This window comes from Chaetura pelagica, unplaced genomic scaffold, assembly GCF_000747805.2.
Source record: "Chaetura pelagica isolate M959 unplaced genomic scaffold, ChaPel_1.0 scaffold70, whole genome shotgun sequence".
Taxonomy (NCBI): domain Eukaryota; kingdom Metazoa; phylum Chordata; class Aves; order Apodiformes; family Apodidae; genus Chaetura; species Chaetura pelagica.
The window spans coordinates 225,828-244,926 of NW_009952265.1; the positions used below are offsets into that span (position 1 = coordinate 225,828).

At 35.4% G+C, this 19,099-nt stretch overlaps 1 protein-coding gene across 1 annotated transcript in view; it reads right to left on the reverse strand.

Moving 5' to 3' along the window:
* PCNX (pecanex homolog (Drosophila)) overlaps positions 1 to 19,099 on the reverse strand; it is a 79,324-nt gene that overhangs the window by 21,296 nt on the left and 38,929 nt on the right. Inside the window, 12 exon segments of the mRNA XM_010007666.1 lie at positions 1,078 to 1,219; positions 2,315 to 2,465; positions 4,036 to 4,128; positions 5,581 to 5,686; positions 7,392 to 7,501; positions 8,729 to 8,820; positions 9,271 to 9,381; positions 12,762 to 12,933; positions 13,950 to 13,982; positions 14,759 to 14,912; positions 16,009 to 16,211; positions 18,267 to 18,324. Coding sequence (XP_010005968.1) covers positions 1,078 to 1,219; positions 2,315 to 2,465; positions 4,036 to 4,128; positions 5,581 to 5,686; positions 7,392 to 7,501; positions 8,729 to 8,820; positions 9,271 to 9,381; positions 12,762 to 12,933; positions 13,950 to 13,982; positions 14,759 to 14,912; positions 16,009 to 16,211; positions 18,267 to 18,324 — 1,425 coding nt within the window.

Below are 19,099 nucleotides of genomic sequence, written 5' to 3' on the forward strand. Positions count from 1 at the left end.
GGTTTAGATTTGGGGTTGGAGATTTGGGGGACATAGGTTGGCTTCTTGTTTGTTTGAAGACAGTCTTTTTTAGAGGTTACTAACCAAGTCTTTCTATCAGTATTCTCAAGCCAACCAATATTAAAAAATGAGTATTATTTGTAAGAGTATTGCTAATTAAAAAATATCTCTAGAACAGAGATAGCAACCGACAGATCTAAGGGTTATAAAAATAATGTAGTATTCCTCCCCAAAGTCTTGTAGTGGTAAGCGTAATGAACCTGAAGCAAGAACTTAGTCGATCCAAGAATTATTTAAAACTTTAAAAAACCCAAACAACCCAGATCCAAAGTCTCCAACACCTCCCCTAAATACATATTACATTTTCTTTCAACATATATTTTCTCTAAAACTCTTCTATTCGAAATCAATAGAACTTCAAATCCAAGAAAGCCACCTGGTCACTTGGAAGTGAAATATGCAGGGCCTATTATTGAGCTCCCAATTACTGAGACAGTCAGATACACTGCTTGATGGATCATAATTAAGGCTCAATGTAGGATGCACTGTGGAATTCCATCTGCATACAGAGCATACTTAGGGGCTGGGAGGCCTGGGGGATTCTGTGATGAGAACAAAAAGTAGCAGAGGGGCTGCAGTCTGCTCTTGGGAACTCAGGGAACTGAGAGAATGTTACACAAGTTTTGAGTTTACACATAACAAAATATCAGAAGGTATTGTCACTATCCTCATGTTGAAGTCCAGATAATCGTATTATAGGCTATGAAGATCAACACGGAAATTTTAATACCACATTACTAGATAAATTCTGTAACCTGTCTTCTTTATAGTATATGCTATGAATTCAATGATTTATCTTTGTGTGGATTCCTAGTTTAAGAGTGTAACATTCCAATAATTTTAAGTCAGCAAAGTGACTTGGTTCTATAAGAGCTTCCAAATAAAGAAAAACTTTATTTATTCCTTGCCGTAACTTTATGGCAATAGCATTTACTGTCTTCCCGTTGAGGCCAGAACTATTTCAATTCCCACCATGGCAGACATACTCAAGATTACTTCATATCCTTTTCTACTTACTCTGTATCCAGTTTCTTTGGACTAGCAATATTCTTAGCGCTGCTGCTAAGCTCATTGAGGACTATCAGTGGATAGATAACATTCTTCTCTACAAAAAGGAGCCAGATGTGAAGTTTCTCAAACCACATAACATGTGCAGCATCTATCAAGATATATTAAAAAAAATCAGATTACACTGTAAAGTCAAACTCAGCTAACAGAATACCCTTGATCAAAATAAACTGTGATTAAAAAAAGCCCACATAACACTCTATGACAGGGAGCCAAAAACTAACTGTATTCTCATACTGGACTTGAATATTTTCATCTAACTGAAATAAAAAGAAGCTCCTTTAAAGCTACTGTCAGTAGCCCCAGTAGAGCTTTTGCACTGTTGCACATCTATGCAAAATGTATTACAAGATCACAGTTTCCAAGTGACTTGCTTACTGCATAGAGCAGGAAACAAACTGAGTTGCTGCCTCTTCAATATCAGCATTGATGCTGACAAAGCTGTTCAACATTACACATTTTATCTGATGCAAAAGTATGTTTTCCAACCATATTCTAATGGAAAGAAGAGCATACTTAACTTGCCAACAAAAATGTCTGAGACTTAAGAATGCTTTTTAAATTTCTACCATTATTGTAAAATATGTAACAGGATTGCTATGTTTGAAATTAACACTAATTAAGATAATGAGAAAATATATTTTACAAGGCAGTACAAATGTAGGCTGTCAGAAATTATGTTAAACATTGCTGCATACATTAAAGGCATAGTTGAAAGAGGTCAGAAAACATCCTACCCCTCTTCATCATTACTCATGACTGCATATACCGAGATGTGTCCCAGTAAACAGTGAAGTTCCTTTTCTACAATGGAAACTATAAGGACAACTAGTCACTGATATGGCATGAATTCTCTTTAAAGTTACAAGGACCAAACCGGGAGATGCTGCCAGCTTGTATTTCACATTACTGTTAATCTTTCCTGAAAACACTACTACATATGCAAATACTGAAGTTGCGTATCAGCAAAAGGCACCAACTGGAGCGTCTCTAGGTTTATAGATTGAAAATCTAAGGTAAACAATTGCACTTTTCACTTCTTCCATCACAGTTTGGCATCATATTCCAATTCCTATTCATATTTACCTATCTCTATATCTGATCACTGAAAAAAGCCCACATTTAAGACATCACAAGTTAGTCATCAACTATAGCAAGTTTGAAAAGTGCAGTGCATGATACTTACTTCGGACTTCAAACTGATAGTACTCCTTGGTTTTCAGCAGCGGGTGAGAGAAGCAATGCCAAGGAAGTTGCTTTCGGAGTTGAGGCAGAACATAATGGGTCACAAAGCCTACCGTACCCACCAATGCATAGAGAACATAACTTAAAATAGGCTAAAAAGAGAAGAATCGAACTAATTAGGGTTTGTGTTTTATAAATAAAATCGTACACTACTAATGCAATACCCATCCCAGCATCTAGGCAGGTGCTCCTGTAATAATAAGTTTGGAATGTAATTTCTGCATGAGAAGCTCTACTACCAAATTTAAAGATCAAACAAAAAATGTTTGTGAGAGAGCAGACTATCTTTCTAAAATTTTTTACTAGCTTGAGAAGTGTATTTAAGTATAAATGGCACACCAATCTTCCTTTATAGACGTCTACTTCTAAGCCACCTGAATTTCATTTTATAAATGACAAAGCTAATAGCCTCTGAAGACAGAACAATTTACTTTTCATCTGCTGGATAAAAGGAGGCATAAGGATAAGAAAAAACAAATAATTACTCTCATTCTCCTGAGAAGAAGGTAAGAAGCCTCCCATCAAGACCAAACTCTTTCACAAAAAAAAAAAATATTAAAAAATAATTAAAAAATAAATTCACAAAATACTACTAGATTAACATGGTCTGAAAACTGGATGTCAGTAATGCTTTCTATACATTAAGTTTTTCCTCTAAATTTTTTTATATGTCATAACAAAATTAGAATTGGGTTACTTTGCTTAAGTTCTCAATTCTGTGAAGCATAAGCCTATTGAACTATACAACTTGTGAAGAGCATATAGTCAAGTTTCTCAAATGTAGGAGAACACAACATCAGGGACAAGTGCTCAAGTCCCCCATATAATAAGAACGGTATTTTCCTTAGAAAAAGACAGCACAACTGCTTAGGTAGGACACTCCACCTGAAAACCTGAAGCTACCAAGACACTAAGCTTTCTACAACTAGTTTCTTACTTTAACTATAGGCAGCAGTGGGAGGGTAAAATCCTTCTAAAATACATTCAAGAAACAAAAGGCTATTATTAAGCTAGCCAATGGTTCCATTAGGGGAATACCAAACCAAGAAATCCAGTAACTAGAGCTCTTGAGGCAAATGCCCTTACTTATTCAAGTACAGGATCTGGTCCCATGTCATTTTCATCAAGTAGAAGTCATATGTACACTTTAAAGGTATCCAAAGCAGTAATACTAGCTAGACAAGTAAATGCTTAAACTCAAAGGCTATTTGAAGTCCTGTAAATAACCATTCCAATAAAAGGGTACTCCCCCACACTACACTCTTAAAACAGCTATACTAGCATGCAGTTGCTGAGTCAAGCTTCAGCCCCTTAAATTTTTAAGAATCAAACCTTTTAACCTTTTTAAAGTTTCATTTTACATTATTGCGAAATGATCCTGACACTATTTAGCTGTGACAAATGAAGCAAGCCACCATTTTGTGTTAAGGACTAAACTAAAAATCCAGCATGGAAGAAGAAACTAGGAAAGAGCTGAGGAAGAAGTTTTTGAGCACATAAACCTGGAACGTGAGGCTCTTCAGTCATGTACTTGTCACATTATATATTTAAAGAACACCTACAAGTAGTCAGAAGATGTTTTGCACTACCAGAATATGCATTGCATCACATTAGAGTATTAGAATACAGAGAACAAACTACAGACATGATGGAACACCTTACCTGTAAAACTGTAAAAACTGTACTGACGTGAATTGCAAAATAGAGAACACCAATGACTATACACACAATCAGGTCAGACTGCAATCGTTCACTCTGGGGAGTCAAAACAAAGTAACTTTAGAAAACACGAGCTTCAGATTCTTAATGCTCATCAGCAGTAACACTGAAACTACCTAGAAATCTTCAATTATGCCACTGTTAATTACTTCCACTGAAGTTATCAAAATTTTCACAAGATACATCTTATGGCTAAGAGCACTAGTTCAAATGAGTTAGTTAACTGGAAAAATGCGTATCCAAAGAAGGGCAGGAGAAATTAATATACCAAATATATTTTCTCTCTCATTCTGGACTGTGAGGGTATCTAAGGAAACCCCTACAGCACAGACAGAAGAGCTGAAAGGGCTAACCAAATTAGGCTCTTTAAACGTTTCTTTCCTTCCTTTGCAGAAAGGTAAAAGATCGCTTGGGAATGACCCTGAGGAATGAATTTCAATTTTCTGTTATCCTAAAAAATTCAAGACAAGATGTTGGTAATGGGCAAAAAATGACAAAACTAGTAATGCCAGACTAAGTCACAAGGGGGCAATACACACTTAGGGCCACTAGAACTCGGGGTGTGAGTTCAGACCTCATCCCCACTCTCTAAATACATAATTAACATTTCTAGCCCAGAAAATCATGAAAGAATTAACTACTCCAAGATCGGCCAAATCAGTAAATGCAATAATTAATGATACAAGATTTTAAATTCTTGGGATACAGCTTGTTTTTAGAAAAGCATTATGTCCTTATTTTAAAAAAACACTGAAAGAACGTATCATAATCCTCAACTCCCCTGGCCCACTGGTGACTAACAAAATGGCTTGAGAGACAGAGAGGAGCCTCCAGCTCCTGTGGTCATTCTCTCCTGTTAAGCATTAAAAGAATTGCATTTTCTCTCCTCTAAAAATTACTTGCTATTTACAGACACTGCATCTCGTCACACTTCTGCCTGCTTTACTAGGAGAAACTTATTCCCCTACAGCCAAGATCTGTACAAGGTTAAATTACCTTCTTTTGTACAAGTTAAACATACTAAGCTTCTTAAATCTTTTCCTTACTGCTCCACTGTGTGAAAAAAAATAACGTTTAAATACTAGTACTTTCATAAACATTTAAGAGTGAATTTGTACTAAAAATTCAAAGTATGTGCTCAAGTAAATGCAACACGTTACATCTACTCTTTAAAAAAAACACCACCAAAAACTCACAACTCTTTCCACCATTTTTATTTTCTGCTTCTGGAATGGCACATATAAAGCTCTTGCTCAGACTTACTAGAAATACCGAGTCAATTAGTTTTGCCACCATTAACTTTTTCCACTAACTTCTGCACAAAAACAAGTATCATTTATTATTATCAGTAGGAGCTAGAAGATCCTAATTAAGAAGCATTGTGAGCTAAGTAAGATGCAGATTGATGCTATACAAACCAATATGAAGTAAATGCTTAGACAAAAAAACCACCAAAACAAAACCAAAACAAAGAAAAAGCCTACTTACCACAGAATTTCTAAGTTTCTCAGGTAAAGGATCTTTTACTTCAGAGAGAGGATCCTCGGGGTTTTTGTCTTCAGAATTAGGAAAAAATTTTGATTGCACTAAAGAGCTTAAAGAAAGTAAAAAAAGAACACACTTAAAAGCATGTATTGTTCTGTTTGATTTCAAAAGAATTACAAAGTTAACAGTTCTATTACAAGTTGATTACAAGAAAAAAATAATCCTCAGTGCTTAACAATTAGTGCTTTCAGACACGGCTAAGCAAGTTTGCAAAGATGAGATCTCAGCTTTATAAAATAATTAGTTCTCTGGTTGCACACAATGACCACCATTAAGAGCAAGTAGCCAGATGTTCAAAAAGCAGTTACTTCAACACCAACGGGTATAAGGGAACAAATACTGAATTTTAAGTGCAGTTCTTAGCAATCTTGAAACAAAACTTTAGTTCATAAATAACTGAACAGAAATGTAACTTGGTGCAAAGTTCAGTACTGATCTATTTGTCAAAACCAAGAATCCCTTTGCTTAATTCAAACTTAAAAAGCAACAGAAAAAAATTGATACTACCCTGAAATACTCATTAATTAGCCATGCTGACGAAACTACTACATTCTTAGCAGGCATTGCTGGTACTAAAGTCCAGAAAACTTACCCCTAAGCTTTTATAAGACCATATGCACTACTACTAGCCATATCCAAGTGTCTTGCAACCCCTCTATGTGATTAGTCTTACAATACCCTGTTTGGTACAGAAATACGTATTATTTCATTTTATGGACAAGAAACTCACTACAGAAGGAGCCCTAGATCTTCAATGGCAGTTACACATTGCAATGGATTGCCACCTTGGGTTAAACAGGTGAACCTGCAGGTCAAGCTTAAGCATCCAAGCGATAGTGCTTAGAAAGAATAAAAGAACAGGTATCTAGGGACAAGGACCTCATACCAACTGAATAAAGTCACCTGAACGAAGACTAACAGGACAAGGTCAAGTGAAAGGTAAGAGTTTTTCTTCTGTGTGGACATTCACAAATCATTAATCTCCCTGTTCAAAAAGAGGTCCCTCACTAGCCACCTCAGGCTACTGCTTATCAAATTCATCCAACCTTATGGCTAAATTTAAATCCAAGTTCAAGCTCTGCCTAACCCAGGTATGTAATTGAGCCTCTTATTGGCTACTCTGTGGGAGGTGTTTCTCCCACTGGAACTATTTTGTTTTACACACATAATTATTAACTGAATCAGAAATACTCTCATCATCAGATCAATACTCCAACTCAGAATAGCAACACAAATACATGCCCCCCATGCTGGCTGGGAATGGTCATCACCAAAAGAGATTCTTATTGTTTTGCATCCTAGATTAAATTATTTGAACAAATGCTTTGAGCATACATTCAAGGCAAGAAAACAGCAACAAAAAAGTGAGAGAAACAGTTAAAAAAAAAAATCCACCCATGGGTTTCAGCTTAAACTAGTGCCTTGAGGACCTCTTAAAAAAATGGGTACAGGTTGTTCAGCACAAATGCACCAGGAAAAATACGGTACCTGACTGGTATGTTGGAGAACATTAGCAGGAAGTTAAATCAGATTTGGGCATGTAAGTGATTTGATTAAGTCACAATGAAAGTTTGTCATTAGAGAAGGAACTAGGTGCAAAACTTGAGAATTCCCCTCTAGCTACACAACCAACAAAGCACCGTTACAGTGCTGTTGGCTACCAGTTCAAACAGTACCAACATGCAGTATTATAAATAACGTTCCCTTGGGACTTGCTTCTTTCTTGGGGAAGGGATACAAACTGAATAACTTACAAAAGTACAGAAGGGTCACTACTTTGTCTGCTGAGATGATACGATATTGCCACTAACAAACCACAAAATATGGAGAAGAGAACTGGAATATGCTGCCCATCCCAAGAATCCTGGAGACAGAAACGAGATGTTAATAAAAAGGAAACAAAGTATAAACCATTATGCGACATACAAGAATTATGCATATCATAGTAAGGGTATGGAAAGAATAATTACAACTCCACAAAAATTAAACGGGAATGTTAGTACAAAAACATGGTTCAATATGTTCATTATCTCACTGTAGATGAGAAACTCTTAACAGTCTACATCCCTTGAGCTTATACCATTTTAATCATTAAATGGTCATTAGTTTTTATAACCCTTATTAAGAATTTCCTAACTTTCCTGAGACCACAGGTTCTCAGAGTTGCATTCAGACACTTCTTATCTTCGGAAGTTTTTACTCTGGTTAATTATTTTTTTTCCTAATGTGCTGAATTCAGATTAAACCAGTCTTGTGATTTTCATTATCTCTACTGGATCTCCAAAGATGGGATAGTGATTCTTTGCTAAAGCTTGTTTATCTTGAACAGATGTGTTTAGCGAAGGCTAATGAGACAAACGTACAAATTCACAGAAAGCTAATGATGTTTTGCAGGTGAGAGCATCATGGGAATATTTCCTCCAGCAACTTTTTACCCTCTGGAAAAAAGCCAGTAAACTCTGAGCTGGAAGGCACACATGCTACAATTAACTGTGAACCAAGAGCATTTGATTATGGACACACACCTGAAACCAACAAACGGAATGAGCCTCACACTGTTTTCAAACAGAACCACATTCCAAGCAAGGAAAAGCTGATTTTTTGGGTGGTTTTTTTTTTTATTTCTTTCCCCTTGCCAGCTACCTCTACCTTTTAGACAAACACACATCTTCACTTTCACACTACCAACTATTATCTAGTTTATTTTAAAGTGAAGATTAATTTGAAAATATTATTTCTTGCCAGTAGAAGTTGAAAAAGCATCCCATGAACCATTTCGAGAGGCTGACAATACCTGCAGACAGTGCTAAAAACAAGCTGCTTAACTCGATTTTCTAATCAAGAACCAATGTAGAATGGAATTGGAAGTAAGTGTCTTTTTGGCCATAAAAATTATCCTGTGCAACCACAAATCAGACACCTTTTAAAAGCAAAAAATCTTTGTTCCTGCACTGCATCTCTTTTATTCACATCACAGCTGAGCAATTATAAAACCCTACCACATCAGGCATATTTAATTATCTAAGGCACACAGAAGCAGAGAACAAAACCCCAAAAGATTAACGTATGCTGTGTCTAAAATTTTGCTCACCTTCAGGGCACCATAGCACAGTCCATACAACAATGCTACTGCCACAATACTACAGATAAAACTGTAAAGTGCTGCAAGCAGGCTTGTGGTAGCTGAGTATCACAGAAAAGAAAGAAAAATCAAACAGTTATATAATTAGGTTAAAATATGAAATATTTCAGGTTAAGAAAGATAAGCCCTCTAGTTGCAACAGCCCTCAGACATAAAAAAATAAGAATCCAGCCCACAGCAACTACTTATATTTTCCCTTACAAATGATTTTTTTTAAGAGCAATTTATTTAGCTTTATTTGCCTCCTCACTTATTCAACACCATTACCATGGGAATGGGATAGCATCTGCAACAGAAACCAGTCAAGGAAAAAAGTATACTTTTTGACAGACTTACTAGGACAGTAATTTTGTTTCTTAATAATCGATCAGAAGACCCTTAAGCCTTTTTAAAAATATAATTAGTGTAATCACTACATTTTGTAACTAGCCTACTATTCAGATGGGTGCTATTAATCTAATACTTTCGTCAGTAACAAAAGCAACACTCACCATTGCCACCAAAGACATGAATATCCAGCTGTTCACAGAGATACATCACAAATGTATTCACCTGAGGCAGGAGACCAATGAAGAATACTATAGGGAAACATAGTGTAAACACTACAGAGGAAAAAAACACAGTTGAAAAACTGGTGAATATAAAAAAAAATACAGCATGGTAGTTTAGTGTATCACACACTTTAATTCATCATCAAATTTTTTTCTACAGAAAACACAATTATATAAATCTCTACCTCAGTAAATCAAAACTGACTGAATATAGAGGTTACATACATCAAGAGTCAGAAGATTTCTTGTTCTTCTTCTTTTAGTCATTGTAGAAATGGACACAGGGCAATTCAGACTTTTAATTTTTATTTAGCAAAGATCAGCCAGAAGTGTTTATAAATAAGAATATTTGTAAGTCCACTCATTGTAAATGAGGGTTACCTGAGCCTAACTACCTGTGTGAAGTTAAAGAACAAATGAAGACCAGCCACACTGACCTAAGAAGGACCAAGCATTGCCCCTCTGGGCTTTCTGCCACTAATAACATCTGACATTTTTATTCATTTTCCCACATTAAAACCTCTGCAAATTATAGGACTTAAGAATGCAAAGATAAATTAATGACACTTAACTTTAATACACAGAATGCTATGTCCCAACCTGTACGTATAATTAACTTTCCATCTTAAGGAAAAAGATGGAGAAATAACACTTTTAAACAACTGCTAAGTAGTTCAGAGATAATTTGCAAGCAGCAGTGTATCTTAAGTTCTAGGTTCAGAAGGATCAAACCATGAAAGTAACCCTAGAAGACAAAATCTGACAGTTTATGGATGATTTTGAATAGCATTGACTTGTAACTTCAGTGACCAAAAGAAGAAACTGATTTTAAAGTATCCTGTAAAGTCTCAAGTTTAAGTTTCTAACTTTATATCCACAGAATGGTTAGATACTAAAGGACATCGCATGAGAAATATCTACACTGAGACAGGTACTGAGAATCTGATTATTTTTTTTCCCTACTCCTTGATAAAGTTGAAAACTCATGTTATTTTTAAGAAAGTAGGTTCAGGGTTTGGAAAAAAATGGAGTTCTACATCTTGTTACTGATACAAACTAGGAAATTAAGACTAAGGACCTGAAGAAAACATTTTTCAGAATTCTCAAACCAAACCTCTCTCAAATCATTACTTAAGGATTTCTATATAGCAGGCAAACAACAAAGTGTTCTCTCAATGACAGTTTCAGAAGTTGTTTTGTGAAGTTTTAAGTTGAAGTCTCTTGTGTCCACTGAAAACAAAATTACAAAACAGATCTGGGAATACACAGTTTATAGAGTAATCCAGCAAAAGCCAACATTTCTGATGGCTTTTAAAGCCCATAAAAGAATTGTTCTCTAACAGGGACCACCAAAGTGAAAACAGAAATTGTTATAAACATGGAGCAAATGTAAATCAATTAATAAAGTCCAATGTGTCAGACAGAACTCAATTAAATAAATTATTTATACCAGTCCCCACTTGCCTGTTGGCAAGGACACAGCAATTCTGTTAACAAAACACCAAGTTTGCCTTGCCCTGCACCTGTGTTATTCTACCAGCTATGCCTGAGAATGGGAAAAAAGGCAGCTGAGATTTTCGTTTTGTGCTAACAAAGAATTTGCTAGCAGCCAGCTTGCTCTGCAATACACACAAAGTTTTCTGAGACAGTGCTCCTGCAACATTCAGGGTTACTTCAAAACAAGGGTGTGTGTGTGTGTGTGTCGGTGGGGGCTGTGTTGTTTTGGGGCAGTTAGGTTTTTATTTTTGTTTTCTTGGGAAAAGAGAGCTGTTTTGGTAATCTGATTTTTTTTGGTAGAACAGTGACAGCAATATAAACTGTGTAAGCTGGTGCAAGATACCCAAGAACAGTAAAATGTAAGGATTGAAAAGCATTCAGAACTCTAAGATATTTTTGAAATTGACCCCAAAATGGTGAAGATGCCAGGATGTCTTATCAAAAGTAGGAGGTCACTTCCACAATACAACACAGTACCTACGTGTACATTTAGTATTACCTTATGGGGATCTGGGCACACATTATGGCAATGACTCAAGGTGATAGGAAAGGGAAGACAACTGCTGAAACTGAGGGAGCATAAACTAGGGGAAATTAAGCTAGTTTTGTATCTTGAATGAGTCAAAAGTATCTGCTGTCAATTTCTTTTTCCATCACATATACAGAAGTATGCCAGTGCAGTAACAGAACCATAGAATCTGTACAAAAGCACCTTTGGAAACGCCTGGATGACATACTGTTCACAAATAAGAGGCTTAGACCTTTTCCCTCTGGATATTGGAACTTAAATAGAGGCTTACTACCACAAAGTCAAAAGGGCAAACAGTATGAAGTATAAAAATCAGGAAGTTCCTAAAATCAAGTAATAAAAACTAATTACCAAATGCCTGAGTCAGTAACTCTTATTAATCAGTTAGAATTAAAAAAGAAAATAAAATTTAAAAAAAAAAGGAAGAGTCAAAAGCAAGACCCCAGTTTTAATTTTTCCTGGACAGAAGACTGTCCAAGAACTAGATGTCTGCAGTCATAATATTTAACTGCTATAGTCTTTCATGCACAAATACTTTGGTACAACAGAAGAACACGTGTGTTCCGGTTAGAAAATTCTTACAATTTTCTTTCCCCTCCAAAGAGGTTCCTGTGATTAGATGGTCTTCAAATATTTATGTTCTCTCTTTCCTTTATGTGGGCCTGAGATTATGTAGCTGTTACTATTTTCAATAAATGCTGATAAATTTTGTAAGTAAGGGAAAAGGTCATCTTCCGGGGGGTGGGGTGGTGTTTGTTTTTTGGGTTGCATTTTTTTTGGGTGGTGGTGGTGTTCAATGCCAGGAGTATTGCGAATGCACTGTGCTACTCAGAACACAATAAAAGTACCTCATACGGTACAAAGTTATATTTTTGGTACTGCTGATAGCCCTGTTCTGAGAAGAGAAACATTAAATAAGATATAGTATTTCTATAATGTTTTTTAAAATTGTGTCATACTGTTATACCTGATTGCTAAACACAAGTAACCTGATTTAAAAGAACTCCCTACTTGTTTGCCACAAGCCTCTCTAGAGAGTAACAGGGAGTTCAAAACAAAACATTTCTTTAACTACTGAGCAGCTAAGTCCAAGCACAGGGTAGTCTATCCAGGTCCAAGCTAAGAAGAAAGTACAGAAGGTTCAGGGATGAGGGTTAAGATACTGGGTAATTAAAAAGCTAACTATTTTTGCTATGACATCTCTGCAGTTTGTCACAGTAAAGCTACAGAAGTGGGGAATTTCCCCATAAACTTCAGCAAAGCTAAAACTGTTCTTTCAAAAGCAATCTAGATAAACTACACTTAGAAGGTGATGGTGCAACCGTGTCGTAACGAGATGCACTGTGGAAAAAAATTTTCTACTGTGGTGAAGCAAACAATACAAATCCATGATGAAGCCACTCACCTATAACTAAGTCCCTGGCTGACAGCAGCAGCAATGGGTTGGTGAAAGCCATTCCATACAACCTAAATCTTGTTGTAGATATGTTTCTGCTGCCATAATCCAACAGCCAAATAAGACCACAACATAAACAGAAATATACAGGCCTACTATAGGCTATGATACGATTATGACCCTGTTTAAAAAAAAAAAAAAAAGACCATTTGTTTCATTATTAGCAGAAAAGGTAGTTTTTATTTTTCTGTTACAGATTGTAATGTTAATTCCCCTTTTTAAAAAAAAAAAAAAAAAAGACCATTTGTTTCATTATTAGCAGAAAAGGTAGTTTTTATTTTTCTGTTACAGATAATTTGAGAACCAAAATTCATACTCATTCATCAATTAGTGTGCTGTCACCTCAACACATCCTTAAGTTTTGTTCATAAAACCCTTAATGTGTTGCCCAGCAGTAATGCAAGACTTTTTTTTTCTGGGGGGTTTTGATATAACAAGGACAAAACATTTATTTTACACTCTGACTAGGCTTCATAAGCAAGAGAGAATATATTACTTTTAAAGAAAAAACAATTAAAGTTTGTTACTCAGATACTGTTCCTGCTAGGAAAAAAAAACAAAACACAACAAACTGTGCTTTTTCATAACTTATTTAGGACAAAAATATGTTGTCTTAGCAATCTAGCAGATGCACAACAGAATATAAACATATTGTGCAACACTAGCACATTAACAAGTCAATGCTCAAATGTTAATGCTCACTAGAGCATTACATACTCAGCTTAATAGAGTGAAAAAGTAAGGCTGTGTGCACACTAGGACAACTGAATAACTGCAAGACCAGAACAGAACATCAAAGCTGTGTCAGTTCATACCAGCGAAGCAAATTACAACAATAAGAACACATCTGAGTATCACTGCTTGAATAGAAAAGATTAATCAAAAAACCTACCATGATAAACCTTTATAGCAAAAGCTAGGCTGAAAAGGGGGAGGGCACGATTTGCTAAATACAAACAAGGTCGGGAGGGGGAGGCAGGGAGGAAATAGCATAAATTTCCTTCTCACACACTAAAGACAACTTAAGCCTCTTGTGCCTTTTGAGAAGGCACATACAAGATCAAAGCAAAAAGATTAGTTCTCTGTGAAAGTTCGACATCTGCGGGGTTAGCAGCAGGTTAGTGGCTCATGACTTACATGTCGAGGGGAAGAAGAATCTGGCTGAACGCTCTGAAATCAAAATGGAAAGAGGAAAGTTACCCAATCTACAAATAAGTGTATTTATCTCCCCTCCACACCCCCTCCCTCCTTTCTTAATTAGAGATCTTTTAATAAGAGCTACAATTAATTTTACAACTCAAGCCACTCTACAACCTTAAAATAGTCCAATGTATTAAACCATAAAATCTGTTCAAAGAGTGTACGTGGATAGCCAAAGTTTAAAAAAACACCCTAATTTTTAGAACTTTACCATTTTTTAATCACAAAATGTTATGCAATTCAATTTTATATCCAGTTTCCTCCCTAACAGTCTAATCATAAGGAAATAAAAAAATTCTTACACCACAAAAATACCATTAATAGTTGTCTAATAAAAACTAGGAATTGAACACAAAAAAATGCTTAGATATAATTGCTTAATATGAACGCACTGAGGTGCATCCACTAAAAAAACCAAACAGCCGAAACAATAAAACAGTAAATTTCATTTGTAGACTGTATCAATAGCTTGTAGTTTTGTAGACTTTCAACCAGTACAAATGTGTTTCTCTTTGGGAAAGCAAGAAATGCACGAGAACAACAAATAAAAGGTTGTTTAACAAACATACACAGAACCACTCCAGTGAAGTGACCTTGTATGCTCATCTATCAAACTTTCTGTGAAGTTGAAGTTCATTCATTTCTTGTAAACATGCAGTTTTTCCCTTGAAGTTCTAACTAGCCTGCAACAACCAACCAAATTTATTTCTATTTTTTATAGAAAGTGAAGATAGAAAATAAAATACCTTCAACAGTGAGTACTGACAACTGGCTATTACCAGGCAGAACTGGAAGACCCAAATATCCTTGAAAAAGCCCTCTATAAGAAGCACAGAGCCCAGAAATGCAACTAAAATGGCTAGGATGACAGCTAACACGTTTTCAAGGATCTCACGATTCCTGCATTACAAAGAGAAACAAACAAACAAACAAAAAACAAAAAAGAGAAGAGATGGAATTAAAACCTAACTACGTCTAGAAAAAGCTGCAATGGAAGTTAGGGTCAGAAATTAACAAGAGATACGGCTGCTGGTAGCAAAGTAGTTAAGAATAGACTTGAACTTGCATAGACTATGCTAACCCATTGTCTTTTAACAAAACTAGGATTTACCAGGATTTCCATGAGAGCTGAAATCTGTCAGTATCCCATGGAATTGACTTTCACACATCAGAAAAGAACTCCAGCAGGTAATTTCAGAAACAATTCAAATGCTCAACCAGAAGCACAGTCTTTAACACAAATCTATATTCAAAACTCACAAGAGATGATTACAAGTCTTTGAAAAATATAATAGCTTATCTGTATATAATCTGTTATTCATTATGTTGTACTGAAGAAACTAAAAACAGTCTCACTAGGCAAAGACATGCCAAGTGGAACAAAGAGAATTCCATGATATTGCAAGTGCTTAGAACAGAATTCACAGTATTTCTGCCTGGACAGAATCACAACTGTATTGTTTATCTCAAGGAATAACAACATTTAAACACTCTATATATTCCAAAAGCTGGTAACTGGGGGGGGACGCACCTTTATTTTATTCCGCTAGGTACATACAGCAGGGACAACAGGTTACAGTATTAGATGACCCCTCAGAAAAATGCTTTGAAACAAGAAATAAATTCTATTTGCTGAAATAATTTTAATGTATGCCAAATTCTAGACCCTTTCAATTAATTTTTTTGGAGTAGGTTATTTTCTATCTTTAAAGACTAGTAACAAATCCTCCTTTTGACCACTAAAATATGCTACTGCCCCACTCATGCAAAGTGAGATTTTGGGGTGTTTATTTTTCCTTTTTAACATTCTCAGAGAAAAAGGGACAGTAGGCTTCCTTATTTGAAAAAACTCTGCATTTTCTATTCTTCATCTTTCAGACTACAGTAGTAAGTAAGTACATTTCTCTCAGGATAGCTTTATCTGTATTACTCAAAGTTTAGCTACCATTTTTTTAATCTTTTATTTCTGAGGTCTAGTAACATCCAAAGATCTCACCTATCAAATAAAGCCAGAAGAGTTAATCTATCAAAATTAATGCTAATCCAAAGCTTCGGCAGGATCCAAAAGCGATAGTACTGTTTGACTTTTTGAGCTGCTTCCTCTTGAGGTTGCATGTGGTCCTGAAGGTCAGGGCTCAGGTCAATATCTTGCTGCTCCAGCAGATCTGTATCCATGGTTAGCAGCCTGTTCAACCTGATCTGAGGAAGAGAAAGCTAAAAGAAAGTCAGTATTAATAAAGGTTCTTTTTATTATATCACTATGCCCTACTGAAAAAAAATCACTAGAATTATTTAGTTTCACTTAGAAGAAGTTGTATTAAAAACTGTCCATTCTGAGACTTATACTTACTTTTCCTGTCCTTATCATGGCAAATGAGTAGCACCACCAGAAGTAATAGTTTGCATAAAATGCAAACATTTGGCATTTTAGCATATGGCTTATTTCAAATGAAGTATAAACATGTCTTCCAAGCACATTATCCCATTTACCCTGAAAACTTCAAATTTGAAGACACGTAAACTGATATGTGAATGTGAAAAGCATATACAAGAATAACCCGATTTTGAATTTAAATAAAGTACAACACATTTCATAAAGTCATCTAATCTGCATACACACCCATGCTGAATGGTTGTTTTTGCATGACAAAGCAACCTATGCATGCATCAGTGCTCAAATTGAAACCTACAGAATATATTCTAAGACAAAAGATAAAAGCTCTATCCTAACTAGCCAAGTACTATTATGACTGGCTATATTTCTCACTTATTTTGTAGTTTGTCACTCTAGAGTTCTCTTGAAATCACAGTAGTACTAACAATCAAAGAATATTTAAGAAGACTATTCAGAAGGTTAAAAAGCTACTACAGTATGCATGTATCATCTAATCTGCTTTTTAAATTTCATCAACAGGCCAAGAAACATCTTAACACATTACCCTTTATTCTAAAAAATTAAATGACTAAGATGCCATTTAATGAAAAAACTTCACAATCTTTTTAAGGCAGAGTAAAATCAGAGTGGTGTGGGTTGGCAGGGATCTTAAAGATCATCCAGTTGCAACTTGCCTGCATGTGTGTAGGGACACCTCCCACTAGACCAGGTTGCTCAAAAAAAAAACAACCCATCCAACCTGGCCTTTCAAAAACACAAAACATACTAAGGTAAGCTGTGTCAGTATACAGGTGCTTTTTTGACAGCTTTTTAAAAACTTGGTCTCTTAAAAGGTACAATCACTGTAACATAACATTCACTGCACTAATAAAAAAATCAGTGGAAATTTCTAATTAGGTGCATGCACTGTACTTTTACAAATACAAATTTGCCTTAAAAAGAATCATTGCCTTCAGTGGGACCTCCAAAGGCAAACCAACAGCACATAACAGGTGATGCAGCCCCTTATTTGAAGGCTACATGTTCAAGAGGGATGGTGGAAAGCAAATCAAGTTCCTCTAGCAGACATCAGACTTGAAGAGCACACTCTTGATCAAAAGCACGGTCAGGCAAACGGAGGTCTTTCTCTCTGCCAAATGCTGAATCCATATTTCATTTTCCCTCTTGATTACGTCTGTAAGTACTTCAATATACTTTATTTAGGTTTCCTAGCTTAAGAGTCATCACCATTTGCATTGTTTTCAAGACATAGCAATATTGAACTTCAGAATTAAAGAGTTCAGGTATGTCTGGACTTGAAAACAATATCACAAAAATGTGAAAACTAAGGAGTTCTAAAGCTATTTGCAGTATAAAACAGGGTAAGCCTCCTCCTTGTTTATGAACAAAAGTATTATTCCTTGTATATGAATTATAACTTTGTACAGAAGAATGCAACAATAGATTTTTCAATTCCTTTCAGGGAAATTACTGAAGTTTTTCTTGGACAGAACACAAAATTTATTCTTTTTGCTGCCTGTTAATCTTAGTCATGGACAGAAGGAAAACTGTACAAATTGTTCAGTCATCTCTAGAAACTTTTACAAGGTGTCTCAGAACTCCAATTTCCATGTGATTTAGAAAAATCACTATGCTTTAGATCAGAGGAAGCCATTTATATTTAAACTACTATGCAGAAAGATGAATTTTTATGTACATATGAAGACACTGCAACAATAAATACTTTATCTTCATTTAAACCCAGGCAAAAATTCTTCTTAAGAACAAAGAGCTCCCACATAGGATGATTAATCAATACTATAAAGTTGGAAAGTCTTCTGATTTTTTGCATGCTTTAAAAATAAGTAAGAAAAACTTACTAGATCATGTGGATAAAAGCGAACTGAGGTAGAACTCGATACGTGAGAGTCCGTGTCACTATAAGAACAGGGAAAAGACTTCAGATTATAAAACTACATTTTACTTCAACAGGCCACTCATTTTCTAGTGTCTCAATTTAATTTTGACTCCTAACAGATTTTATATAAAAACATGTATTTAAGGTTTTCCTTTAATCACATATTTAAAATACAAGCATCTATTTAAGTCTTGTGTATTATGGTAAATTCCGTAGCTATTGTAAATCAGGAGACTCTTCACTCTTACCCTTGTATAATTTTCTCAACACCTAGACCCTAAGTTGTATAACAGAGCTTATCATAATAGTAATCATTCCACTTGAAAAAACAAAGATGTTTTATAATCTGTTAGCTACTGACATATAAACACACACCACATGACTAACAGTTCAGCGCCTGCTACCTGTTCAGAGTTTTTTGTTAAGTCTATACTGTTTTTACCAAGGTTCAATAACTGCTAAAAATAGTACATATTTAACATGAGTATACTGAGTTATTTAATCTTATGTTGCTTTTGAAAACTTAACTTTAAATAGTCTTAAATCTCTGGTAAGAAGAGGAAAATTACTTTGCATTTTCCATTCATTAGAGATGAGGAGAAATTTCTCTTACTGTATGAGAGTCCATATCCAACCATTGCTTTTTTCCCCAATTTTGGATAGCTTTTGGATGTTTGTTTTCCATGTAAATCACATGGCTGTAAGACTTGTATCAAATCTATGCAACTTCCCTTCAGTTTCTTGCCTTGAGATAAAAACATTCTCTGTTACCAATGTTACTTCACTGAAACTCAA